The following is a 26,894-nucleotide window of genomic DNA, read 5'->3' on the forward strand; positions in this document are numbered from 1 at the left end:
TTTCTTAGCCGCCTGCCCTGCTGTCTCCAAGCCTGCCTGGCACTAGCTTCCATTTCATTAGTCATGGAAATGCTAACTGGCCTGGAAAACCATGAGTCCACATAGTAGGCTGGTAGGCGCTGCCCTGGGCATGGAGAGCAGTTAGAGGCATGAATGGGCAGTGCCCTGGGGCAGCTCAGCCATGGCAAGGGCCCAAGCCGTGCTTCCTCATTCCACAGCTCAGAGACCAGAGCTGCTGGGTACCCGTGCTGTGTCTTGGGATGGGGGCGAGTAGCTGGTGCACGATTGCCAGGAGCCAAGAAACAAGCCCCAGTTCCATACTGTCTCCTGTATCCATCCACACCTAACATGGAAATCCTAAAGTCCAGGGAACGTACCGGGGAGCAAAGGCAGAGGGAAGGGGGAGGCAAGGGAGCTCCCTCCTACCCTGTTAGGCCAGCCCACTCTGCTCTGCCTTTAAGGGTGAGAAACAAAGTCTGAATCAGATCAGAAAAGCCCCTTCCCCAGGGCTGAGGCAGCTTCTGAATATTGCCCCCCCCCCCTGCACCCTGGGTAGGACTTAGCACCCCCAAAGAGTCCCTGCAGGAGGTGGTCTTGTTTGTTCAGGAGGGTAGGTTCTGCCCAAGGCAGCCGAATAAACCAACATAGTCTCCGTTGAGGCCTAGGCCTGGGACCCCAGGGCCCAGCTGAGTCAATGCCATGTGAATCTCACCATATGGGCGCAGGGCGGCTGCGGCAGGGAGGAGCTGGGGTTGCCATGAGAACCCGCATGCTGGCATTTCCTCTTTGGGGGAGGCTGAACCATACTTCGCAGGCGGTGTAGGCTTCTGAATCCCATTTCTCTGTGTTTTTTAGGAAGGGAAAAAGGGCAGGGGAGGGGGGTGGGAAAGGCAAGGAGGGAGAGACGGAGTAAGACCGAGGGAGCAGTAGGAGGGCGGGAGCTCTGTGGGGCTGTTGAGGGTTGATTGGGGTCCTGTGTTCCCCAGAACTCAGCCCAGGGCCAAAACAGGCCTGGTGTCCCCTGTGACCCCCTGTCCAGGCCTTGGGTAAAACTTTCCCTTAGAACATGTAGCCCTGGGCACTGCCTGAGGGTTCACATCAACTCCGTGGCCCTTTCTGGGTTCCTCATCCTATCCCTGTCTCCTGAGTGTTCACCCTGTGGACAGTGACACTGGGGCAGAGACAGCAGAAGACTCGGGCCCTTCTCCTGGTCAGGGGCAGGCATCAAAATCTAACCGGAGTACATCCTAGACTCATTGGGTGGTCGTGGAACTCCACATGGCCAGGGCAGATGCGGAAGGCTGCCTGGAGAACAGGGAACCGTGCAGAGGTGGGAGGTGGGAGGTGAGGCTCGGAAGGATTGGGGGAGCTGAAAGGAGAGGACTGTTTCCACCCATCCATCTGGTCAGGGATTGAGGGGGTAGGTGTGCTAAGAGTACAGGCTTTGGGGACATGGCTGTGAGTCCAGCTCCCTCTTTTCATACCTGTGGTACCTCCGGTAAATGAGCCTCCCTGAGCCTCAGTTTCCTCATTCTGTAAAATGGGGCTGATAGCCCCTACCTTGAAGGGTTCCTGTGGTGTGCACACAGCACCGGGGCTAGAGTAGGTCTCATGAAGTGGTAGCTGCCACTGGTGTGGTCATTCAGGACATGATCTCTGGCATTTGCTGGGGACATAGGGATGTTTTATGTGGTCCTGAGCCTGGAGGGGGACATGCCCTGAGCAGAGGCGTGGTGGTGGGACCTAGTGTGGCCATGTTCCAGGTAGGCAGCAGTATAGAGAGGGGCTATCCGGATCAAGAAGAGTGAGCTGGCAGGAAAGAGGCTGGGATGGCAACTAGGGATCTTGGCTCTGGGGGCAGAACCGGGCCATGTGGGCAGCTCTAAGGCAGGACCGTCACCTCCATTGAATCTCCAGCTCTCCCCTAGCTCCTCTTCCTGGAAGCCCTGCCTGGCGTGTCTGGGGCGGCCAGCCTTCCTTCTCGGGAAGTCCCCTCCAGACCCTTGGAAAATGGGGCTACTGAGCAACACTGTGACACCAGCTCCACCAGAACTTCCTGACGTGTGATGCTGGAAAAGCCTCTCCTCTCTGACTCTAAATGGGTTTACAGAGAGCTATCCTTCCCTCCTCCAGGGGCTGGTAGGGCCCTGTGAGAGGACGGGGCAAGCTTCCGTTAGGATGTGTCTAGAGAAAACAGGGCAGGGAAGTCTGGCTTTATTCCGGTTGAGGAGGTGGGGAGGGCAGAGGTGGAGAGTTGGGGTGGCCTCAGCTCTGGGTGTTGCCTCCAGTGATAACAGAGCCCAAGTATCAGGTCCTACTATGTGCCAAGATCTTTGCATCTCATTTCATTCTTGCAATAACTAGGGAAGTAGCATTATTCCCATTTGACACCTGAGAAGACTGAGGCTCAGAGAAGGACAGTAACTTGCCCAAGGTCACCCAGCTAGGGTAGCAGAGCTAGGACTAGAACCCAGGTCTGCGTAACTCGTAACCCTATCCATGACCTCTCCAAGCCTCTCTCCTCTGACCTCCACCAGCCCTCACAGACTGAAAGGCCCCAGTCCGGCCTCTCCAATGGGCCACTGGGAGGGGTTACAGGGACACTCTGCTCAGCAGGTGGAAAATGAGGAGAAATGGATGCTGAGAAGCAGGCCCCGATCCCCAGTGGCTGGAGTCTGACCACACCCAGCCAGCCTGGGGCAGACACAGGACCCCAGCTTAGGAAGAGCATGGTCTTGGCATCAGGTACATTGAGACTGACCGAAATTTGCTTCTTACTCACTCTGGTTCCCCAACAATGTACTGAACCTCTCTATGCCTCGGTTTTCTCATCTAGAAAACAGAGCGGCACTGTAACAGTCAGACGAGATAGGTTTTGCTGCGATAACAAACAACCTTCAAAATCTCAGAGACTTAAAACAGCTTAGGTGCATTTCTTGCATGACTGTGACAGGGGGAGGGAGGGTCTGTTCTTAATGGTCACTCAGGACCTTAGGCTGAAGGAGCTGCCCCCATTTCAACATGTGCACCCATGATACCGTAGCAACAGGAAGAGGCATGGCCAAGCTGGCAGTGGCTCTAAAGCTCCCTCCTGTAAGCGACACAGGTAATTGCCACTAACAGTTCATTGGCCAAAGCAAGTCACATGGCCATGCCCAGCTTCAAAGGCAATAGGGAAGTACATTTCCTTACCACATGCCTGAAAGAAGAAAACTGAGATCTTAGCAAACATTGCTTACTGATGACCACCGGCACTGCCCCACAGGGATGCCATGAGCATACGATGTGCTAATACAATGGAGACCCTGGCACACAGAATGTGCCTAATAACTGTTAGCTCTCTTCCCCTGCACTTCCAACTCGTAGGGAATCCAACCCCCTTTCCTTTTCTGGTTGTCTCCCCTGATGTCATCAGGGCTGACCGACAGTCCCCACCTTGAGGATGAAGACTTTTTTTTTTTTCTGGTACGCGGGCCTCTCACTGTTGTGGCCTCTGCCGTTGCGAGGCACAGGCTCTGGACGCGCAGGCTCAGCGGCCATGGCTCACAGGCCCAGCCGCTCCGCGGCACATGGGATCTTCCTGGACCGGGGCACGAACCCGTGTCCCCTGCATCGGCAGGCGGACTCTCAACCACTGCACCACCAGGGAAGCCCGAGGATGAAGACTTTTGCTTCTGGGACAGAGCAGATCGGTGTCTTCCTCTGGGGCACATGGCATGGTGGCAGCAGAGCCAGGACAAGCAGAAAGCAGACAGATGTCCTCACTCCCAGCTGAGCACCCCTCCTCACCCCCTACCCGCCCCCCGCCCCCCGCCAGTGCCTCTTTTAACAAATGAAAAAAAGCAGGAGATACCAGTAATACCTTGACTTTATTAAGGGCTTTATAAGACCCAGATCAAATTACACCTCCTGCAATTGAACAGTAAATTCAATTCTGTTCAACAAATGTTGCATTTGACATGGAGAAGGCCTGGGGTGGTCTGCGTGACCCACCAGGCTGAGGACCCCTCCTCTCACTCAGCACCTTCCCTCATCACTCAGGAAGGTGCCACCCCCCCCTGGCTGGAGGCCATACATCTAACTTAGAGTCCAAGATGAGTAACCAAGAGCTGGGGCAGGGAGGGGACGGGGGACAGGGACAGTGACTTAGGACTTGGGCTTGAGTCCATGGCCACGTAAGGCTGTGTGACCTTGGTCATGTCCCTTTCTCATTTTGGCCCTCAGTCTCCTCCAATGAAGGGATTGACCTAGGTCCCCACCCCCACCTCTGACATCAGGGTTCTGAGAACTTCTTTACCAACCAGCATTTCCCCCTCCCCAAAGTGAGGTGGCTTTCCCTTACCCTACCCCTCACCCTATATTCACTGGGCCAGTAAGACCCTGCCCTCCCCTGCAGTAGCTCACAGTCAGAGGAAGAGATAGGCAGGTAACCAGGCAAAGACCAGGTAGTGAGACAGAGACACACTCCCTCCAGGGAGGCTCACTCCTTACCAGCCATGGCACAAACCAGACAGGCTATAGGTTGAGCCCAATTTCCTGCCTTCTCTTCCCTGGTCCTGCCATTGACCACTACTGGGCTGGAGAAATCCAGGAGGACTCCCTGGTGAAGGAGGAATTGGATCTGGACCCTGAACCACTTAGCTGGACAAGGAGCGGGAGCAGGTTCTAGGTGGAGAACAGCAGGAGCAATAGCTTGGAGGTGGGGTGCATCTGGACTGGGTGTGAGTGACAGATGTCACCTGGAGGATATATTTACATGGAGAAAGGTGATTTCCATGTTCTAGCAACACACACACACACATACACACATACACACACTTTCCCCAGCTGCAGCCACAGGCAAGGGATGTTGGGATTGTCCAGGAAGACAGAAGAACTGTCAGCCAAGATTTCATAGTGCAGAGCAGAGATGCTGCTGGAAGGCCCAGACAGGCTTCTGAATCCCCGGGGACTGTAGGAAGGGACCCCCCCCCCCTTCTACTCAGTGAATCAATAACAGCAACAAGAATAGTAGTAATTCTTTTTGGCACTTTACTGTTAATGAAGTACTCGAGTATTCATCGTCTTATTCAATCCTCACAGTGGCTCTTTGAGGGGTGCTCTGTCCCATTGATTCCCTGATTCACAGAGAAGGCAAACGTTTTGCCCAAAGCCGGTGGGTCCAGGAGGTGTGCTCACGCCCTTTGACTCCATGGTGTATTCTGCCTGCTTTTCAGAAGCCACGTGGGCCCTCATGAGGGGGAAGCTCCTCAACTCCTTGGTGAGGAAAGGGAGCAGGGTTCTCGCATGAGTGGGAAATGGATTCTAGAGTCACTGCTCTGTGGCTGTCCTTGACTTCTCGAGTTTGAGAGGTCTCCCAAGGCTACCTTGCCCAGCCTTCAGCTGAGAGTCCCCGAGGGCTTGACCAAACCCAGAGATCCAAAGACCCCAGGCCCCAAATTACTTCAAAGCCTCTTTCCCTTGAAGCAAGACGGTGGCAAAAGTAGCCAGTTCATTGGGTGAAGGGGTCAGCCACGACCCTGCCCCAGAATCTATATTTCCACTAGCCGGAATTACTTACCCATCAAGAAGTTTTGAGTTTGTATGTGTTCTTCATTTGAAGCTGTTTGGAAAGCGTGACTTCCAGGACTTCAAGCCGTGAGGTTAGCGCGAGCTTCAGAATCATGGCTTATTAAGTTAGAGCACGACCTAAAGAAATCTAAACACGTGGGTACAATGTGGTACTTTCTTGGTAGAAATGGACTGTTATCAGTCACTACTTGATACAAATTTGGGCTTTTATCATTTGACCTTAAGAAGGAACTGTGACCCCTTTTTCCAAATTTGTGTTGCCAGACGCTCTGGGTGTGCCCTGGGCCACGTGATGTTCAGAGTCCTTTGATCTCCTGGGCCAGCAACCTCCTCATTTGTATTTTTAGGTTGGCTTGGCTTCTTTTGCTGCTTAGCTTTAATACCAGCCTGCAAATGATCAGAGACAAGGTGTCAGCTGCCTCCTTAGAGCTTCCATGTAGCTTTCTGAACACCATACATTCAGTCCTTTGTCATTCATTCATTTGTTCAAAAAAGTATTTCTTGAAGTCAGGCACTAAGGATACACAATAAAAGAGGTAGTGAACTCCCAGCTACTTTCCACAAATGTAGGACTCTCTCTTCCCCCCAGTTCAGTTTTCCATTAAAAGTGGCCTCTGTGCGTACCCAGATGCATGAATCCGCCATAGCTACTTTTTTCCAATCAGGATTTTTCTTATACACATTTCTCTCCTGCCTGACCCCTGCCTTTGAAGCCCAACCCTGAGGCCAAATTCACTCTAGACCCAGCCTCTAAAATGACTACTTGCCCTCCATTAACATAGGCTCAGGGGTGGCTTGGGAGAGCCACTAGCTTCCACACCATGCCCTGTCCACTCCAGCACCTGGATCCTCCAACACTTACTCCATCTCCCAATCCTTATTCCATCATCTGTATTAGCCATGCATGGCCTCTCCCCTCTGTGACCACCATGTGGGACTCCCTTGCTGCCTCTGGCAATCCTTCAGCGTCCCCATCTCATCCCCTCCCCATCCTGAGACTTCTCTACCTTCAGACTCAGCTCCTAATCTCAACCTGGCCTGGCCCCACCACTAGGCAACTCCTGTTTGTCCATCGTGGTGGCCTCCAGAAGAGAAGGAACTGGTGACCTCCAGGACAAGGGTGCAGTACTGGACCCAGCCCCACCTTCTAGCATCTGCTGGGCTGACTCACTCTGTTCAGCCCAGAGAAACCTGCAGAGTCCAGGCTGCCCCCTGCCGGATGCCCAGAGTTGCTATGGCGACCCTCTGCCTGTCTTCCCTGCGTGGAGACAATCGAAAAATAACAGCAAAGACTGTTTTATTCTGTGTCCCACCTGGGAGCCATTTAAGCCTCCCCACTCCTTTTGACAAGTAAAATTTTTTTTTTTTTTTGCTTTTAAGATTATCCTGAAATCTCACTTCCTTCTCTTCCCCCTCACTTCAAACCTCTGTGGCAGAGTCTCCAAAAAGGTCATGAAGAACCTAGGGGTAAGATGGGAATAAAGACACAGACCTACTAGAGCACGGACTTGAGGATATGGGGAGGGGGAAGGGTAAGCTGTGACAAAGTGAGAGAGTGGCATGGACATATATACACTACCAAGCGTAAAGTGGATAGGTAGTTGGGAAGCAGCCGCGTAGCACGGGGAGATCAGCTAGGTGGTTTGTGACCGCCTAGAGGGGTGGGATAGGGAGGGTGGGAGGGAGACGGAAGAGGGAAGAGATATGGGAACATATGCATATGCATAGCGGATTCACTTTGTTATAAAGCAGAAACTAACACGCCATTGTAAAGCAATTATACTCCAATAAAGATGTTAAAAAAAACCATACACACATGTGTGTACGTGCTGTGCAATGCTTACACACCACGTAGACATGAAATTGGCCTCCCTGGTGCTTATCAATCAACAGCAAAGCCCCAGGGACCAGGACTCCTCCACCTCACATTGCACATCACTTTACAGTTTTCAAAGCCCTTTCACATCCTATCTCGTGTGGGAACCGCACAGGAGGTATTAACACAGCCTCCATTTTTCATGGGAGAAGATTGAGGCTTGGGGTCTTAGGTGCATTGACCAGTATTATTTGCTGGCTGACTAGGGCTGGAACTAAGGCTTCTTGACACTCTTGTTTTATTTTTCTGTCATTGACCCCCTGGGATGATAGAGTTGGGGGTGGTGGTGGAAGGATCCCCACCCTTTCATCCTCCCCTCTCTCCCCTTGGTAGGGCCTCACTTGCCCAGTCCTGAGCAGTGGAGCCCAGCCTGGGTCCAGCTGGGCACACAGGATTCCAAGGTCCCCTAATTGCACTTCGTGTTCCCTTGGCTTCTGTTTTCCAGCTAGAGGCCTTCCCCAGCCACGTCTGGACGCCAGCTGAGCAGGTTCTCCACCTTGACCCAGGAGCCAGAATCCACTACCCCCAGCTTCTTTCTGCACCCTCTTCCCCGCTCAGAATCCTCCTCTCCGTTCCACATCGTGCCCCTGGGTCTTTCCTCTCCCTGTGCCACCCTTTCTCACCGTGATTTCCATCTCTGATAGTCACCCCCATATTGCAGATTCACATGGGTATTTGCCTCAAGCTTGCATCTGTAGTGAACACGTGCGTTACCACTGACCCCACGTGTGCATTTCCATCGACCAAATGTATTTTTCATCAAGTCCTCTGTCTTACCAAAGACTGGACATTTACACTGAACACAGCATCACCACCTATCATGTTCACTTTGAATTCATGAACATTTACACCAGCCACAATTAGCCTAGAACATTCCCATTGACATGAACATGTGTGTTGCTATTTAAACACATTTACGTTGGACAGCCAAGCAGGGCTCTGGGTTTGCAGATAACAGACTGCTATCCTATATTACTCCCAGGTCTGATCCAAACAACCTTTCTTAGCTTGCAGGATTGATAGTCATTCCTTGGATGTGTCTTAAAAGCACTTTCCCTAAGTTTGGACTTGAGGGTACACAGATCTAGACCCACAATAACACATGCATAGCTGAGGGCCACCTGGCCTTACAGGGGTGCTCCAGGGTGTGTGTGCAAGATTCCTGGGAGCCACTGGGCTGTGTAACAGCAGGTTTGAGGCCCAGGCCAGGGTTCCTGTTGTCCTCTCCTTGTGTCTTCTGGCCACAGGGAGCAGACTGGGATCCCAGAGGAGCAGGGCCCTGCCTGTGGTCTCCAGCCCTGCAGAACAGAGTGAGCAAAAGGTAACCTTTGGGAAGGAGGCATGGGTTGCTCAGCATGGTCCTGGGGGGCCTTGGCCCCAGTTCATGTGTTGCTATCCAGGGCCCAGGCTGTCCAATCTCCCCCTTTCTTAGCAGGGTCTCTGAGGCCCGGACAGGGCAGGTCATGAGGATGAGCCAGGCTTAGCTGGGAGCTCTGTACCCCTTGGCCTGAGGAATCAGGTGTGGGTCAGGATCAGGCCAGGTCATCCTGTGATTAGAACTGCTGTTTAATGTTCTCTTGGCAACAGCAATCAACACAGAGTAGAGCCCAGCTTTGGAATGAGAATGTAGACAAGTGTGGGTTCAAATCTTGATTCTCCCATTAGCAGCCAGCTGGAGGGCAGGGGAAGGTTGCAGCTCGCAGAGTGAAAATGGGCATGGTTGTATGGGGGGACATTCCAGCTCTACGGGCCCAGCTGTGTTGTCTTGGGCTAGTGACTTCCCTTCTTTGAGCCTCAGTTTCCCCCTCTGTAAAACAGGGTCAGTAATGTATCTGCCTCATAGGTTCATTGCATGTGAAATGTCTAGCACAGTGCCTGGCATGCAGCAAGTGCTCCTTAAGTGCTGACTCTATGGTTAGTGTTAGTATTGTAATTATTGTTGTATCTGGGTGATCTTGGGCCTCAGTCTCCTCATCTGTAAAATGGGCTTAATGATGCTACTGAGGGCCCCAGCTGCCCACCAGATGCCAAAGTCATCCCCATTTACTACCCTTCTCCCCCAGCTGCTGTATGACTGCCCGGTCTTTCCTAGATTCCCATAGAACAGAGCCCAGAGAGGGGGAGGAAAGAAGGAGACAAGGAAATAGATATCTTACCGTCCATCCATCAGTTAGCAATGGTGGCATCAGTTTTCATGAGAAGGGGAATCTGCAAAGTAGTCAAAAAAAATATTTTCTCTTTGACTCCAGCAGCCCAGCTGTTCTCTTTCAGGAAAAGTGCTGAGGGCTGAAAATAAAATAAGGAACAATGATAGAAAGACACAAGGAAAGAAGGGAGGGAGGGGAGGGAGGGAGGGAAGGGAGGGGTGGGCAAAGCAGACAGGGAAGAGAGGGCATGGGGCACAGCAGCAGAGAGGGGAGCAAGGTTTTGCCAGGGCCTTTCTCAGGCTGCCTGGGACAGCATTCAGCAAGGCTGCCATTGACCCAGCATGTGCTCTAGTGAAAGAAACCATCTGTGATCTTTAACACTGGGATTGTTTTTGTGAGTCTTCCTAGTCAATTTCAGGGAGGGGCTCGGATCCCTTTGGATTTTGGCTTTTTAGAAAAGGTTGCATCTCAGCAATGAGTTAAAACACTGCCCTCAGTGCTGGGGAGGGAGACCTTGGAGAGGAATTCCCAGGCTTCCACTCAGCCTCTGACTGTATTCTGACTCTGACCCCATGCTGGGCAGTTGTGGCCACTCCATGGGCCTTGTACAGACCCCACTCTGTCCAGCCTTCATACCTTTATACCTACTGTTCCTTCCTCCTAGAATGTCTGTGCCCCTCTCTGAAGGTCAGGATCCTACCAATCCTGAAAGACTGCCTCCTCCAGGGAAGCCACTGGGATTTCCTCCCTTCCCTGGGGTTCATCTTTCCTCCTTTCCTGCTCTGATCACTACTCATCTTGTGTCAGACCCTCCTGTGAGCTGGGCCTACCTATCCCCTGGCTTGTGCTCTGGCAAACGGACTGGGACCCTTTCATCTCTGGCTTCCTAGTGCCTTCTGTCAGGGGCAGGACAGCATGGGGGCCATAGCAGGGCCTGGTCTGGGAGCCTCCAGGGGCCTTGATTCTCAGCAGGGCACTGGCCCATCCCTAGACTCCCACCAGGAAAGCTACAAGAAAAACTGTCCTCCCAGCTTCAGCATTAGCACGTATAAAATAGGCAATTAGACAAATGAATTCTAGGTCCCCTACCACACACTCAACCAGCTTAGAGCCTTCCCCGACCTCCACACTCTACAGCTGGAATGTACCCAGGGGGCCACTTACTTCTCTATGACCTTGTGTAAGTTACTGTGCTTTTCTGTGCCTGTGTTTCCTCACCTGTAAAATGGGGACGCTCATAGCACCTTCCTCATAGACTTGTTGAGAGTATGAAATAAGTTAATGCCTAGATTACAGGAGGGCCCTGGTACCTGGCACAGAGTAAACGTTCCGGAAGCGTCAGGCATTTCTATTTTTTCCTACCATCTGTGGTGGGGCCTGCCTCTCTTCTGGGCCTAGTTTAGAGGAGCACACCCTACCTGACTGTCAGCTAATCCCAGCCCAGTCATTTGTGACTGTCAAAGTCCCCGCCCTTCCTGGGGTACTCCTGAGGACAGAGACACCTACCTCAGAGGCTCCAAGGAGGACATCGCTTATGCTGGAACCTCAGGCAGCGGGGATGCAGATGGGAGCAGAATCACAGCAGACTCAGCAGGGGGAGCTGTCTGGGCCAGGGGTTGGCTCTCAAACCTTGCCCTGAATGTGGGTTTTTCCTCTCCGCATCGGTTCCCAGGAGAGAGGGCCGGCGGCCTCTGCTCTGGTCTCCTTGGGGGTGGGGGAAGCTCCAGGTTCCTGCCTGGGCTCTACCTGCTCAGAGATTTGTGACCTATATAGGGGGCACAGAGAAAGAGGAGGGAAGGGGCACTTGGCCCTCTCAAGTGGGCTGTGAGCCGCAGCCCAGTTCCCTCAGCCCACTCCTCTTTCCCCATCCCTGCCCTGACTCAGCTCTCTTGGTTGCCATGACAGCAGGGCTCTGGGAAGCGGGACTCCGTATGGGGACAGAACCAGAGTTTGCCAGCCTGTGTGCCCGGAGCGGGGAGCTTCGTGTACGTGCCCGGGTCCTCCCGCACACTGGGGTGTGGTGGGGTAGCGGTGGGGGCCATGTGTTTGGGTGGGGTCCCTGCAGGGCTGCAGGCCTGATTCACACACACACTTCCCTGACATGTAGCTAAGCACAGGCAGGAACAATCGAGGCCTTTACTGACTATGGGGGCCATAGATGTGTCCTTCCCCTCAGTGGCTGGGTGTCTGCCCCCATCACACCCCCACCAGGCTCATGCAGAGGGCCCTTCTCGTGTCTCTGACCCCTTCAGGAGGCAGGCAGGATAGACCGTGCAGTCCCAATGTGTAGATGGGGAAACTGAGGTCTCGTCATGCACTCGCTCATTCCCTGCACTCACCCTGGACTACCAGCTAAGCTGAGGCTCTTCTGGGGCATCCTATGACCCTGGGCTGTCTCCTCGTCCACTGGGAAGGCAGACTAGTGTCCACCCCAAGGGGAGAATTATCAGCAAGATGTTTAACTTTGCTTCTCTTTATTCTTCAGTTCCCAGAGCTAACTAATGGCTTAAGGAAAGCCCGCTAGCCTTTCTAATGGGGGTCTGGAGCCCGCTCTCCAGGGGGACCAGTAAGCTGTGCAGTGAGTGAAGGTGTGTAACAAAGTGAGCGAGGGTCTGAGGCAGCCGCCCTGCCTGCATTAGGGGACAACCTGCCTGGGGATGGGAGGGCACACGCTGTGGGCCTGAATTTGTTCACGATGCTTCCTACACTTCAGACATTAGCTGGAATTTATCTTTAGCCATGGGATGTGCAGGTACCCCCTCCACCCCAACACACACCTCCTGCGTGTTAACTAAATGTGAAGCTGTCCCTGCCAAGTTCAAGAATGGAGAGAGAGCTGGGCACTGGTGGAATGAGTGGTGATAGGTTCCACCTCTCCACTTCTGCTTGGGCTGCCTCTGGGGAGAGAGACAGTGAGAAGGAGTGGGCCTCGGGCTCAGCCCTCCGCTCCACCCCATTCTCCCAACCCCATTGTGTGCCCTGGGACCCTCCCTGGCCCCTGCTTCCTGGGCTGAGATGTATGGAGTCTTTGCAAGCTGGCTGGCCAGGGCTCCTCCCTCCCAGACCCCTCAGCCCCCTGAGTCGAGGAGTGGATGGGTGGTCTTCTCTACCCCGCTCTCTTTGGGGGAGGAAGGAGGCTCCCAGACAAGCCAGTTTCGGGGGTGTGCATGTGGGAGGAGCGTCTGGGTGTGCGGAGGCGTGGGTCCACAAGTCTGTGAGTCACTGAAATTTCCTGAGGGCACACCAGACCTCTCTTCCCACTTGCCTGATGAGCCACCACGACAATGCAGGTATTTATGGCTGGTTTTCGCACCCCAGCAGGTGGTGTGAGCACACTGCATCTGAGTGTATGAGTCCATGTTTTGGTTCAGGGTGGGGGGCCCCCATTATTTGGGGCCTTCCAGATCTTTGCACCTCAGGCTGCCAGCCTGAGCCACATCATTTGCCCCACGGAGAAGTTTCCATTTGGGGTTCCTCCTTCCACCCCCAAACCTCTGTGACTATCACCAGGGCCAGACCTGGCTGTTAGTCCTGGCTCCACTGACTAGGACAAGTCACCTCACTTTTCTGAGCCTCAGTTTTCTTGTCTGTGAAATGGGCACAGTAACGCCCTCTGCACGTGTTGCTTGAAGGGAGTGAGGGAACCAGCCCAATGCTGTGTCCATCAGCTTCAGGGGTGACCAGTGAGAAGTCAGCCAGGGCTCAGCCTGCCCCTGGCTCAACCCTGCTTTGGGACCCATTTCCTGTCATCTCAGGGGCACATGTGCTAGGTTCTTTCTTGCCCTCCTGGTATCACTCATACTTCTATCAGTGCCAACCTCATTTCCCAGGTTATAGAAATGCCACAAGTAGGTGGTAGGCCCAGAAGGAGCAGGTAGATACTCAGGTCTGCCCTTGGGACTCCTGGAACCAGGGTACCTCCCTCACCCACCTGCCCTCCAGGCTCTGGTCAGCCAGTTGTGGGAGGTGGGCTTCTAGGACAACATGGGCAGAGAAGGGATAGAGAGGGAAGGCCTCCAGGTATAGACCACAATTGCTGCTCCTCTCCACACAGCTGGAAGCCCTGAATGAGGGCTTGGGTTTTCTGTCTGTGGACTGATGGAGCTAAGAGAATGGGGGAGATGCAGAAAAGTCCTGCTCAGGACACCTAACCCTGATACACACAACAGCGAGGACACATCACGTTTAACAGTGATACACACAGAGTAGATCTGCAATACAACACCATTATCATAAAAAACCATAACACAACAACCTGAATACACACACAAAGCAGACATCCCTGCACCAGCTAGACTCATGGTCACGACAGTGCACCCTCTTGAGGGCTGACTATGTGCTGGGCCCTGTTCCCGGGGACCTGAATAGATTATGTCATTTAATCCTCACGACACTTTGGAGCAGGTTAAGGGACTTGCCTAAGTGCTCTGCCCAGAGGGTTCCATGTTCCAGAACGTTCTCCCACTCATTACACCCACCCATTTCCCTGTTTGCAGATATATCATCCCCCTGCCCAGTCCCATACTAGAGGGAGAAAGGATAGGAGGGCAAAAATCCCAGGCGTCCTGCCTGGGGGCGGCACCAGACTCTCAGGAGGGATGCCCTGGTTTCCCACATCCCTACCTGAGATTTTCCTCTGACTTGCTGCCTCTGGGCCAGAGCTGTGGCTCCTCTCAAGGTAGAAACCCTAAACCATTGAGCTTGGGGTGGGCCCTCCTGGGGTGGGCCCTCCCTGACACCGGGGCTATGCCTGGCGGGACGGCACACTCAAGAATGGCAGGAAAGGAGGTGCAGGCCCACGTAGCCAGAAGAGGCCCTGAGGGAGTGCCGCAGACCTGAGGCTCCTGGGCCTTCCTCCCTGTGTGCCCACCCTCCACACTCCCCCATGAGCCTCTCCTTCCCTCTGTGTAGGCTGACTATTGCTGACGGTCTGCAGTCCTTATCAAGGGCTGACCTAGCTAAGGGAGGAGAGAAGGTCCTTCTCGCCTTTGAGGGTTGCCTCAGCCCCCAGTCCTACCAGGGCCCTGTGTTTCCCCTGACCCCCTGGACAGCCCTGCTTTCCCACCTGGTCCAGCCCAGGCAGCCTTCCTGCTCTCCACTCCTCAGCTCCCAGCACCATCCAGGAGGCCTGGTCAGATCCACTTGTCACTGGCCCAGGGGTCTGGCCTGCCTTTCTTTCCCCTGACCCTTTGAGAGAAGGAGGGTAAGCCAGAGAGATGGAGGGAGAGACAGACCCTCAAGGGGTCAAGGAGGGGCTGATGCTGGTCTCGGGGCCATGAGGGTCTGTGGGCTGACCTGAGCGGCCCACAGTACACACCAGCCAGTGGCCACACCGCTGCACCGTCTACGTGCTCCCCCCGTTTAGTTTGGTGCAGACTTTGCAACCAGACAGATATGTTCCAGCTCCCCCCACATCTGACTTATGATCTTGGGCAAAAGATGTCCCCTCTCAGGTTGGAGGTGGGGGGAGATGTCCTTAGGTCCCAGGTCAGCACCCAGCCCCAAGAGCTGTCCCTCCAAAATGCCTCCATCCCTCTCTGACCGGGCCACCTGGCTGTCACTGCAGGCAGCTACCCCAGCTGCCCCCACCCCGCTGGGCAGGTGATAGATAGGCAGGTGCTGAGGGCTGGGAGTCCTTAGGCAGGAAGGGCGCTCCTGGGAATGCCACACCACAGTGGCTGTCAGAGTGCGCTCATCCCAACAGTCACGGCACAATGCCCAGCGCCCAGTGTGACAGTGTGAGTCTCCCACTTCCTCCCAGGGCTGAGTCCAACAGGTGTGGGGAGAGGCAGGAGGCCCCAGCTTCAGGCATCAGCACTGACTTGCTGTGTGACCTGGGGCAGCGATGATGCCTCTCTGTGCATCTGCAAAACAGGCTGCAGTGGGACAGACCAAGCCTGTACAAGATAAGATAAGGGGTACAGAGAGGACCCCTGGAGGAGAGGCCCAGCCCGAAGCATAGCTGATAGAAACTCTCAGGATTCCCTTCTTTCTTCTGGAAGAAGGAAACCACTGACAGAACGAACGCTCTCATGGGGGTATTTCAGGACTGGGGAGCGGAACCCATCTGTTGCCCGAAGCCAAGCCCAGTTGTCACCCCCTTCTGCTCCCTGTGTGGCCTCAGGCCGGTTATGGAGGGCGATCTGGCTGCCTCTCCAGGGCACCTTCCCTAGTCCCCAGGGCACCTTCCCTAGTCCCCTCCTCTTGTCTTGCGTGGCCCTCGGCCGCTGAGCACACCATGGGCACCCAAGTGCCCCAATCAGGCTGCCTGGCTGCACCTCCTGGAAGAAAGCATCTTAGAGACTACAGACCCCCAGCCTGAGAGACAGCGAGGTTCAAGCTCTTCATCATCAAGGAGGCAAAATGCTAGCGTTCCCAACCATCACTCCTACCCCTCCCCACTCCCCCTGAGGCCTCTCTGTTGGCAGCTCTAGCTCTAGAGCACCCCCTCCATCTTCTTCCTCTCTTCCCCTGGGGTGAGGGTGCCCTGTGTGAGGTGGAGCCTGGGGTGGGCCAAGACCTGGCAGCTGGACACCTTCCCCCTCCTCGGCTGCCCCCCCCTTCCTCCTAATGTCCCAGACTCAGGCTTAAATGAAGCGTAAACAGAGCCTGGCAGAGGGAAGCCTCATTAGGCCTGATCTAATTAGAAGCACCCTGTGAGATTGGGGGTGGATGTGGGAGGTAGAGGAGTGTCCTATGCACAAGGGCTTATGTGCACCCAGAGTATCACATACATATGCTCCTAGGACCCCCTCCACAATCCTCCGTGATAGGCATGGCTATACCCAGGTAGCATGGATGGAAAGTGGCTCAGAGGGTGGGTGACTTACCCAAGGTCACACAGCTGGCAGGTGGCTTTCCTGTGATGTGCACCCTGTGTGTCTAGCCTCAGCATCCGGTTTTTCCCAGCACCCAGTTGGCCTAAGCACATCAGACTGGGCAGGCCTCAGAGTTTTTCTGGCTCCTTGTCCTCTGTGACAGGTTTGTCCAGCCTCTGCTTGCACGCTGCAGTGATGGGGAACTCATGGCCCGTTTTGGGCTCTTTATGTCTGTGGACCTCCTCTCTCTCCCAGCACCACCGGACTCCACAGTGGGTCAGGATGTTGGAGGGGGGCAGGGAGGGGGGCAGCCATTCTCTCTGCCTCTCTCCACACCCACCCACATGCATCTCCCTCTGCAATCAGGGAGGGTGTGGGGGGACCCCACGCAACGCCAAGCAGCGGGCTGCCCCTTCATTAGTCTTAGCTAACAAGCTGTTTATGGGTGTCACACGATACCTGCTTTCTTCTTTATAACTTCAATAATTTATGGGTATATTAGTGGCCAGGCGGCTGCCCTGGGTCCCAGCCAGACTGGACGGGGAGATGCAGCCGGGTGCCTCTGCCGATATTTACTCTCTCCCACTATCAGTTAGTACGGAGCGCTCCTTCATTTTTGCATATAATTACATACGCCGTTATGGTTCGAACTCCCCTGCTCTTAAGCCTTCTGGAGAGGGGCCCTGCCTGCCCAACAGGGCTGAGCTGGCGTGGGAACCCAGCTGGTTAGAGAACCCAGCAGGCAGACACTCTCCCTACTCGGGAGAGAGATGGTGGCAGCCTCAGCCCCACACCCGCTTCTCAGCTGAGTTGGAACCATCTTGGTCATTGCTGGCCTTCCTTGGGGTCTGCTGTCTCTCCCCACCGTCCCAGGGCCTTTGCACCTGCTGTTTTCCTTGCTTGGAGTACCATCCCCCACCTTCCGTCTTCTGGTTGACTCCTACTCACCCTTTGGATTTCAGCTCAGCCATCACCAGCTCCTGGTTGTCTATCCTGCCTGCCCAGTGCCTGCTGTGTGTGTGCACGAGCCCCCATCCTTCCCTTGCCTCAGCCTAGATCACGCTGCGCTGAGTCTTGTGCATGAGACCATGGGCTCTTTGGGGCACAGAGAAAGCTGTAGTGAATGTTTGTTGAGGGTATGAATGGGAGAAGGGATGGATGAATGCTTCCATCTACTTCACCATTAATGAGCTCACTGAAGCACCTCCCCCTCCCCCTCCTCCAGGAAACCTGACCTGATTGCTCCAGCCACACACATCTTTCTCTCCTCCCGACTCCTCCAGACCTTCCTGGTCTGAGCTGGGATCCCCAGAGGGCAACAAGGCCTGGGCCCTCCATCTCTGCCCCTAGCACCAAACAGAGGGCAGGTCAGGGTGGAGGGAGGACAAATCCTGACAATCTCAGCTCTGCTGTGCCACCTGGGGAAGTTGCTCACCCTCCCTGATTTTGTTTCCTCATTGGTTATGTGGGGATAATAACAGTTCCTACTTACTGGGTTGTGGTTGAGGCTTACATGAGATAATTTAGAAAAAGCACCTAATACAGGGCCCAGCATGTTGTAGGTGCTCAAGCAATAGTCCTTCACCTTAACTATTGTTTGTGAACTGAGTCAATGCAAAACTGAACTGAGGGCTTCCCTGGTGGCGCAGTGGTTGAGAGTCCGCCTGCCGACGCAGGGGACACGGGTTCGTGCCCCGGTCCGGGAAGAACCCACATGCCGCAGAGCAGCTGGGCCCGTGAGCCATGGCCGCTGAGCCTGCGCGTCTGGAGCCTGTGCTCAGCAACGGGAGAGGCCACAACAGTGAGAGGCCCGCATACCGCAAAAAAAAAAATTGAACTGAACTGCATTGTGTTGAATCAGCCATCTTATTCACACCTTCTCTTGTCCACACCTCCTTGATTTTAGTCTCCCCTACTATGTAGCTGGCCCCAGGCTTGGCTTATGGGGGGGGCCTCTGCAAATATTCCAGATTGATTAATCAAGACTTTCCCAGCATCTCAATCCACACCTAGGAAGGGGGAAGGGGAAAGGGAGAAGGGGGGCAAGTCTCTCCCATGCTACAGAAGAATAGACCGAGACCAGGGTGGTAATGTGGCCTCCCCCAAGTTAGCAATAAAGTGAGGAACCAAGCCGTGGCCTCCCACTGCACTCCAGGAAAATATCCCTGGAGATCCCGTGCCTCAGTTTACCCCTCTGTAAGAAGAGAGAATAATAGAATGGACCCCATGGGGTTGTTGAAAGTATTAAATGAGTGACTTAAAACCACTGTGCATGCTCATGGTAAACACTCTGGAGTATGGGGTTCAGGATAAGCCCAACTCTACCACCCTCCCTTCCTCTGTCCCCAGAGGTAACACTCCCCTGGAATCAGAGTTGATCATCTCAGGCATGTTTGTATGCTTTTCTTATATATGCAGATGTCCATTCGTAATTTACAGAGTTTGGGGCTTATTTTAAAACCTTATATAAATGGTACCGTCTTTGTTTTTTTCCCTCAACTTTGTGTTTGTGAGAGAACCCACACTGACATGTGTGGCTCCAGCCTGTCCATTTTCATCGCTGCGTAGTATTCCACTGCATGGTTATACCACATTCTGTTTATGCCTTCTCCCCATGATGGGCACTTAGGGCATTTCCAATTTTTCACTAATATAAACACTACCCCTGGGAACATTCCTGTGCTTGTCTTCTGTGGACGTGCTTCTCCAGGGTGTATACCCAGGAGGATATTGTTAGGTCATAGAGTGTGCATCTCCTCAGCTTTACCAGATAACCACCTAGTTGCTGTGTCATTCCTCACCCTGACAGGCAGCAGGCACTTTTCCTGCATTCTCTGAATGCCCCCAGCCATACTGGGAGGAAGGAATTTTTATGCCCATTTTACAGATGAAGCATGTATTAGTTATCTATTGCTGCATAACAAATCATCCCAAAACATAGTGGCTTAAAACAACAAATATTTATTATCTCACAGTTTCTGTAGGTCAGGAATCTGGGTGAGCCTTAGTTGGGTGCCTCTGGCTCAAGGTGTCTCACGAGGATACAATCAAGACGTCCACCAGAGCATCAGTCATCTCACGGCTGGACTTGGGGAGGGTCTACTTTCATGCTTGCTTGTGTGGCTATTGGCAGGTCTCAGGCCCTCGTGGAGTGTTGGTTAGAGACATCAGTTCCTTTCCATTCAGGCTTCTCAAAAGGACAGTTAATAACGTGGCAGCTGGCCTCTGTCATAGTGAATAAGCAAGTGATGGAGAGAGGGTGCCCAAGATGGAAGCCACAGTCTTTTTGTAACCTAATCTCAGAAGTGATATCCCATCACTTCTGCCATATTCTGTTCACTAGAATTGGGTCAATTAGTCCAGACCACAATCAAGGGGAGGAGATTACACAAGGAGGGTAAATACCAGAAGGCAGGGACCATTTGTGGCCATCTTCGGGGCTGCCTATCACAGGGCAGCTGAGGCTCAGAGAGGTGAAGTGGCTTGCCCAGTGTCATGCAGTGGTTAGAGACAAAGCCAGGACTGGAACTCAAGACTGCTTGGCTCTAGGGCTGGACGTCTTCCAAGCTGCCTTGCTGCCTTTGGCTCAAGTTAATAACAGGTTCCGAGTTAATAAACAAGTCTCCTGCACAACAGAACTCAAGACAAGTGCTTAATAAATGGATTTGTTAATAGTGCTGTCTGTTTACACACATTAGCTCAAGTTCCCCCTGACGTGATCTGTGGGGACAGCCGAGCCCAAACTCTTGGGAGAAGTCGCTCTGCCAAGCCTGGAGTCCAGATTCCCAAGGAGCCAGGAAGTGTCCCTTTATACAAACTACTTTTTACATTTGCTGTTTTGTTTTTGCTCTCAATTTAATCATTTGGATATTGTGTGTGTGTGTGTGTGTGTGTGTGTGTGTGTGCGCGCGCGCGCGCGCACGTGTGTGCGTGTTTAATGGCATGCACGCTTCCCTGTGTTCTTAAGGAGAGCTAACTTCAAGGTCAGGAACATCAGTGATTCCCCTGGAGGGACTTCAGGGTGGGCAGGGCAGATGAGCCCCTTCACTGACTGGCCCCAGGCAAATTTCCTGCTTCTCAGCCATTGTGGATGCAGCAACCAGGCACCAAGCTCAGCACACGGAGTAGGGGCCACCCCCGGGACCTCATCTCTCTGCGGGCTTCTGCCTTGGGTCCTCCAGGAGCCTTTTGGCCTCCCCCAGTTCTCAGTACAATTCCAAGTAGTGGAGGCTGCTACCTACATTGCTTCTAGATAAGTGAACATCACGGATGCTGGAACATTTCCAGTGGAGGCGTGGGTGATCGAGGCCCCCAAGATGAGGGGAGGTGAGAGCTGGGGATTCAAGAGTATCCCTGCTCACCTCACCCCACCCCGCCATGCCCTGGTTCCCTTCTCCAGAGGAGCCCATTGGTCCTTCCTGATGAATGGATCTCAGTTGAGTTTAATTTGCACACAGCAGAGTCTGGAATCTGGGCTTCGGGCTCTCTGAGGAAGCTGGAGGAGACACAAGAACAGTCCCTGCCTTCAGGGTGTTCCTGGTTCTTAGAGAATGAAGAACTTGGTCCAGGCTTCTCCTGATGGGAATGCTGAAAGGCAGCTTAGGGTAGACCCCTGTCTTTACGGAGGAGGGGCTGCAGGGTCAGAGGGCAGAGAGCAACCATAACAGTAAGTATAATAACCATAAAAATACCTACGTTTATCAAGCACCTACTGTGTGCCAGGCCCAGCATCAAGTACTAGATATACATTTTGGTCCTTCGTATCCACAGTTTCCACGTCCACAGATTCAGAGGGCCGACTTTAAGGGACTTGAGCATCTGTGGATTTTGGTGTCTGTGGGGGGTCCTGGAGGGATGACTGTACATTGTCATGAGATCCTCACACCAGCCCCATGAAATGCGTTCTACTGATATTCCCATCTTACAGAGGAGGAAACTGAGGCTTAGAGAGGTGCCCAAGGATGCAAAGGCCAGCTCAAGAGCAGGAGACTGAGGTGCTTCGAGCAGGCTTCTGGAGGGAGGGGGCCACATAGCACCCTGCGTTGGAAGGGGAGTGGGTGAAAGGATTCAAGGAAGTGGGTCTAGGGTCTTAAGGCTGTTAATGATAAATAAGACGTGGCTGAAGTGGGGGCTGCCAGGGAAGAGGATGCCCCAAGGAAGTGAGGGTGGGCTCTTCACACCCCTGCCCTTAGAGTCTTGGCCTCAGCCTGTACCCACAGTGGGTGTCCCTCCATGTCAACCAGCACATCTCCACATCCAGCTGGGCCAGCCACTGGTGCAAATAGGACTCCTTCAGCTGACCCCCGGCGCCCCTCCCTGTGCCAGCTGCCCCATGAAGGATGTGGCAGACCAAGAGCTAGGGTGCACCTGGACAAATGACCTTGAGTAAGTCCTTTCCCTTTTAGGTACCTCAGGCAGACCCTCTGTAACATGCCTAGGTGGGACCCTGGAGTCCCTGAGTCCCTTCTGGCTCTTAGGGAAGGACTTCAGAGGGAGCAGGAAGGCCTTAAGCCTGGCCACAGCTCCAGGCCTACCTCCTAGAGGGGACTTTCCTGCCGGCCCCCTCAGGTGTCCCCCCATCCCTTGCCCCCTCCATAGCTGCACCAGCACGGGGCTCTGACCTATGGATTTTCTGCCACTTCCTGATCCACTTCACTCCAGCCTGAGTCTTTAGGACTTTATTATACCAGCAGCCTCAGCATCCCCAACATGGAGGGCTGTGAGAGCTATGCAGGGCTTCTTCAGTGGCTCCCGGAGGCTATAGGACCTCCAGCTTCTGGGCTTCAGCCTTCTAGGGACTCAGGGTCTTTCAAAGAGCCCCCTCTTGCGGCTTCATCCTATTCTCCCCATAGAACCCTGAACTTAGAGACCCCCCCAGGCCAACTCCTTACTGTGTAACTGGGGAAACTTTCACCCGGGGGGGGCAGTGACTCCCCCCAAGATGACACAGCAAATGAATGAGTGCTCAGAATCAAATGTGTGGCATAAAGTGGGACATGGGTTCCACCTGCCCCACAGAGACCTCCAGCTGGATGCCAGCTCCAACCCGCTTCCCCAGCCCTGCTCCATGCCCAGGGCCACTTGCCCAGCCCCCACCTGCCTCCCTGGCTCCAGGTCTCCGTTTTTCTTGCTAATTAGAGGTCTCAGTAATGACTCCACTGTCCCAGCCATTTTAGAGCTGTCATTAATTTCAAGTGCCTTCAGAAATAATCATCACTGTAAAACCCTGAGAACTGCTGGGATGCAAGCGGGCAGGACCAGCACAAAGCAGGCACGCATGCAGGCCTGTGTGTGCCACCCATTCCTTCCTGTGCCACAGGGGACTAGGCCCTGCCTCCTCAGTCTCCCACAGTGGGGGAGAGCAGGGCTTGTGCTCTGATACCAGACACACACAGAGCTTCTAAGCCCAGCTCTACCTCTTTCACAGAGTAAACTTGAGCAAGTCACCAGCCCTCCCAAGAGCCTCAGTTTTTTCATCTGTACAATGGGGATAGCAATCTCAATCTTGAATTGGGATGAAGTATGCAAAGTATAGCTTAGACCCTGGCTTACAGTAGGAGCCAAATAAATGTTGGAGGGTCCTGCCCCTCCTCCACAGTCCCCTGACAAACCCATTCCCAGCTTCTCTGCTTTGTTGTGAGCACTCAGGCTGTAGCAGACTGACTCCTTGCAGCCACTAATTCCCGCTTCACTGGGACTTGCTGAGTTTTCACCCTGAAGCCAGGAACATGCTGTCTCAGGCCTGCTCTTGGGAGCTCCTAGTCTGAGGACAGAGAGGGAGGAGACTGGGCCCTTGCCTCTAAGGGCATTTCAGCCTGAGGAGGAGAGACAGGAATAGATGCAAATGGTCTTAGTTTGGTCTTGAAGCACAGGTGGGAACCAGGGAGAGGACAGGCCGAGCAGGTGGACCAGTAAGGATAAAGGCCTGGAGGTGTGGGTGAACATTCTTCAGCTGAAGCTCCAGGGTTATGATCTCCAGGTTGTACCAGTGAAATCTTGGACTGGGCCATTCTGATGTTCCATACTCTTCATGGCCCTGGGATCCCTGAGAGGGCTGTGTTGGGGACCGCCCCGCCAGACAGGAGTGGAAAGATACCTGTCCCCAGTGACACCCTCCCCCTTTCATGGGGTCTCTGGTGACAAGGCCAGGGACCTGCACTCTCACCAGGCCCAGGCTGGACCCTCAAAAAGACCTTTTCTCCAAATTCTTCCCTCCCCGAAGCCTTCCCTTCCCCATTGTTCCCATTGGTGAAATAAGACAGGGAATGCTGGGAGGGGTCATTTCGTTTAGAGAAACGGAAGGGGAAATGGCTTGGATACTGTTCACATGGAGAACTAAGACTCTGGGGCAATTCCTCCCAGACACACAGCTCTTTGGTCATCCCTGCTGCCTCCAAGGTGCAGAGGGACAATTGTGGGCCCCAGAAGACCTCACCTCAGGACGCCAACTTCCTCAGCCAGCATCTGGGGGTTGGGGGTGGGAGCAGTGGGCTCTCCCCCATTTCTCCGTCGAGATCACTGAGGCAGGGAGCAGGTGAGTCGGGGGCGGAGATACGCCGTGGCCGTGCAGTGTCTGCGTCAGCCGCCGCACCAGGAATAGCCCCCGCCCCCGCCGCCGCCCCGCAGCGGGTCTGCTCGCCCGCCGGGTGCCTGGCGGAGCCTTTACGCAGGAGCGAGAGAGCGTCTATTCCTGTCTGGCTGGTGGGAGGAGGCGGCGCGGGAGGGAGGGAGCTCACGGGTAACTCACAAACAGCCGGGGTGGGGGAGCTGGGCAGCCTGGGATGGGGGTCCAGGCGGCACAGGGTTGAGGGGCCGGGGAACCGCCTGCGCTGGGCTATTGAAGCGAAGGGGACTCCTGTGTCGCCTTCTCTCTTCCCTTCCCAGCTTTTATAAGTCCCTCTGCCAAGCCTGCCCCCTGCTGGAATTGGCCCTGGAAGGCGATTCAAATTCCCTTTCCAGGCTTTACTAGCTGTTTAACCACAGGGAAATCACAGAACCTCTCTGAGCCTGGGGTTCCTTCTCTCTGTCACAGGGGGAGCGACAGTGCCTTCTCCCAGGGTCGCTGGAGGATGAATGTAGAGTGCACAGCACAGCATCCTCACTTACTAGGAGGGGGCTCCAGCTAGGCCTAGGATGAGGATGGACATAGGAGACAGGAGATGGTTCTCCAGGCATGACTGTTCAGAGCTGTGGTGTGGCTGTGAGACTGAGAAGTACGCAAACTCTGTCGAGCTAGAACAGAAGGTCTGTGCGACTCTTTGGGCTGTGTGTGAGGCTGAACAGTGGAGAAGTAAGATGGTGCTGGGGCGGGGGTGAGGGGGGAACTGGCGGCCCCACCATGCTAGCCAGGTAACTGCAGTGAATGTCAGACAGGCTCCATGGGGGTCAGGGCACTGGGAGCAGGATTCCCCATTTCTTCCCCAGAGACTGAAGGGCTTTGGGCCAGTCTCCTCCCCCACGTCTGTGCCCCCCAGCCTCAGTTTCCTTTTCTGCCTGCCGGGACCCCTACCCCTAATGTGCTCATGTGATGCACTCCCAACAGTGAAGGGGCGGGCATGCTGGGTGGTGTCAGCATTGATGGTTATTCTAATCAAACTAGCTTAGTGTTAAAGGGCATCTGGCTTCAAGGAGATGGAAGGGGGTGTACAGTGGAAGGAGGTGAGGTCCCAAGGGTCGTAGCCCACTCTGCAGGCTTTGCCAAGAGACCTCCACCAGCCGAATCTCTGTATCTGCAGGTCAAGGAGGATGTGGATCTGAGGAGAGGTCCCATTCCTTGGGCCTATCTGAGTATGTGCCTCAACTCAGGATCCCCTGGACCCTTGGGGAGCCGAGTCCGGAGGCTCTGCGTTGCCCTCTGCTGGTCTCTGGGTGCAGTGCCCGCGGCCAGAGCTGGCCAGAACGGCCTGCTGCCCTCTGCTGGACAGGAAGCCAGGCTGGGCGGGGACCCAGGCTGCAAAAGAGGGCGCGAGACCACGCTTGGGGTAGAGCCGCGGGGCTGGCGCGCCTTCTTCGGCGTGCCCCGGAGCTTCCCTCTCTACCTGCCAAGCTCCAAGGCCGCCAGGATGTGGGCCCTCCAGGGATTCGCAGACAATTCCGAGAAGAGGGGACAAGGCGCTTGACCGCGGCTCCAGGCCTCACCCTTCCCACGCCGTCCTCCAAACAACCCTGGTCGGTGGGGAGCCTTGCCGGTTCACGTGCGTGTGTCGGTCCACATGGCAGTGTGCAATGACCCCAGTTAACACGTGTGAACACACGCGCTCACATGTGCACGCAAGTGGCCACACGCGAGGGTGGGCACACAGCCCCAGGGAGGACCGCAGACCGGACTCCCCGCGGCCGCGCTGGCCTGGGACTCGGAGGAGCGCGGTCGTGTGCTGGGCTGGAGCTCAGAGGCTCCGGCCCCCGCGCAAGGCTGGCACGCCCCTAGCCCGCTCCCCTTTGTCAGTTTCGCTGCCCCATCAGTGCAGGGCGGTGGTTGGGGCGCTCCTCCCTCTCCGCCCCCTTCGCTGAAAGGAGCCGAGTCCTCCACCTTACTTCCCCCCCCCCACCCTCGGTTTTGCGGCCGCGCCTTCTCCTCCCCCGCCCGGCTCCCGCCGCTAGCTCGCTCGCTCTCTCGCTCCCTCCCTCCTCCCTCCCTGGCTCGCTCCTCGCGCTCCCTCCCCGCGCCGCGGCAGAGCGCGGAGCCCGGGCGGGAGTCGGCGCGGGAGACGGAGCGGGCGGCCGGCCGGCGACAGCACAGGCGGCGGCGGCGGGTCCCGGTCCCGGCCCCGGCCCCGGAGCGCGCGGAGTCCCCACCCGCGCCGCTCCGGCTCCTCTCCCGACGCGGGGCTCCGAGCAGCATGCGCGGCCGCTGCCCGCCGGCCTCAGCCCTGGCCCCGGCCCCGCTGCGGAGCGCGCCCGGCCTCGACCCCGGCCCCAGTGGCAGAGGCGGCGGCGGCGGCGGCGGCTCCAGGCTGGCCCGGGGCACAGAACGAGGCTCGTAGAGCCCGCGTCGCCAGTCCTGAGCGCACCCGCCCCTCCGCCCGCCGGGGCCCCGGCCTCCCGCCTCCCCACTCCCCGGCCCTTGCCCCGGCCCCGGCTCCGGCTTGGCTCCTGCCCGCGTGGGGCATACAGACGGACGGCTAGCCCCGCGAGGGCGAGTGGACTGCCGGGCGGAGGTGTCGGACAAGGAGGAGGAGACGAAGGAGGGGGCTGGGCAGGGGCTGGGGCCCTGGCGGGGGAGACATGCGATTGGTGACCGAGCGGAGCGGACGGACAGCGCGCCCGAAATGCAGGTGAGCCCGGCGGCCGCGGCCCAGCCCCGAGTGGGCAGCCCCACGGCGAGCGCCCCTGGGGGCCGCCGTCGGCCCGGGCTGTGCCCATCTTGGGGCTGTGGGGCACCCCAGCGTCACCCAAACCCGCTTTGGGGGTCACAGATCTGATCGCCCCCCCCGCCCAGCGAAGCCTCAGAAATGAAGGTTTCTTCTTTCCCGCCCCTCCCAC

General features: G+C 55.4%; 1 protein-coding gene across 7 annotated transcripts in view; it reads left to right on the forward strand.

Moving 5' to 3' along the window:
• LINGO1 (leucine rich repeat and Ig domain containing 1) overlaps window positions 1–26,894 on the forward strand; it is a 202,745-nt gene that overhangs the window by 158,564 nt on the left and 17,287 nt on the right. The window contains exon 1 of one of the 7 annotated variants that reach the window (XM_067754284.1): window positions 26,108–26,686. The exons of the other annotated variants lie outside the window; for them this stretch is intronic. Coding sequence (XP_067610385.1) covers window positions 26,681–26,686 — 6 coding nt within the window. The 5' untranslated portion in view covers window positions 26,108–26,680. Of the gene's footprint in view, window positions 1–26,107; window positions 26,687–26,894 lie in introns of those variants that run through there. 7 annotated transcript variants of the gene reach the window in all.

The sequence above is a fragment of the Pseudorca crassidens genome, chromosome 1 (genome assembly GCF_039906515.1).
Source record: "Pseudorca crassidens isolate mPseCra1 chromosome 1, mPseCra1.hap1, whole genome shotgun sequence".
Taxonomy (NCBI): Eukaryota; Metazoa; Chordata; class Mammalia; order Artiodactyla; family Delphinidae; genus Pseudorca; species Pseudorca crassidens.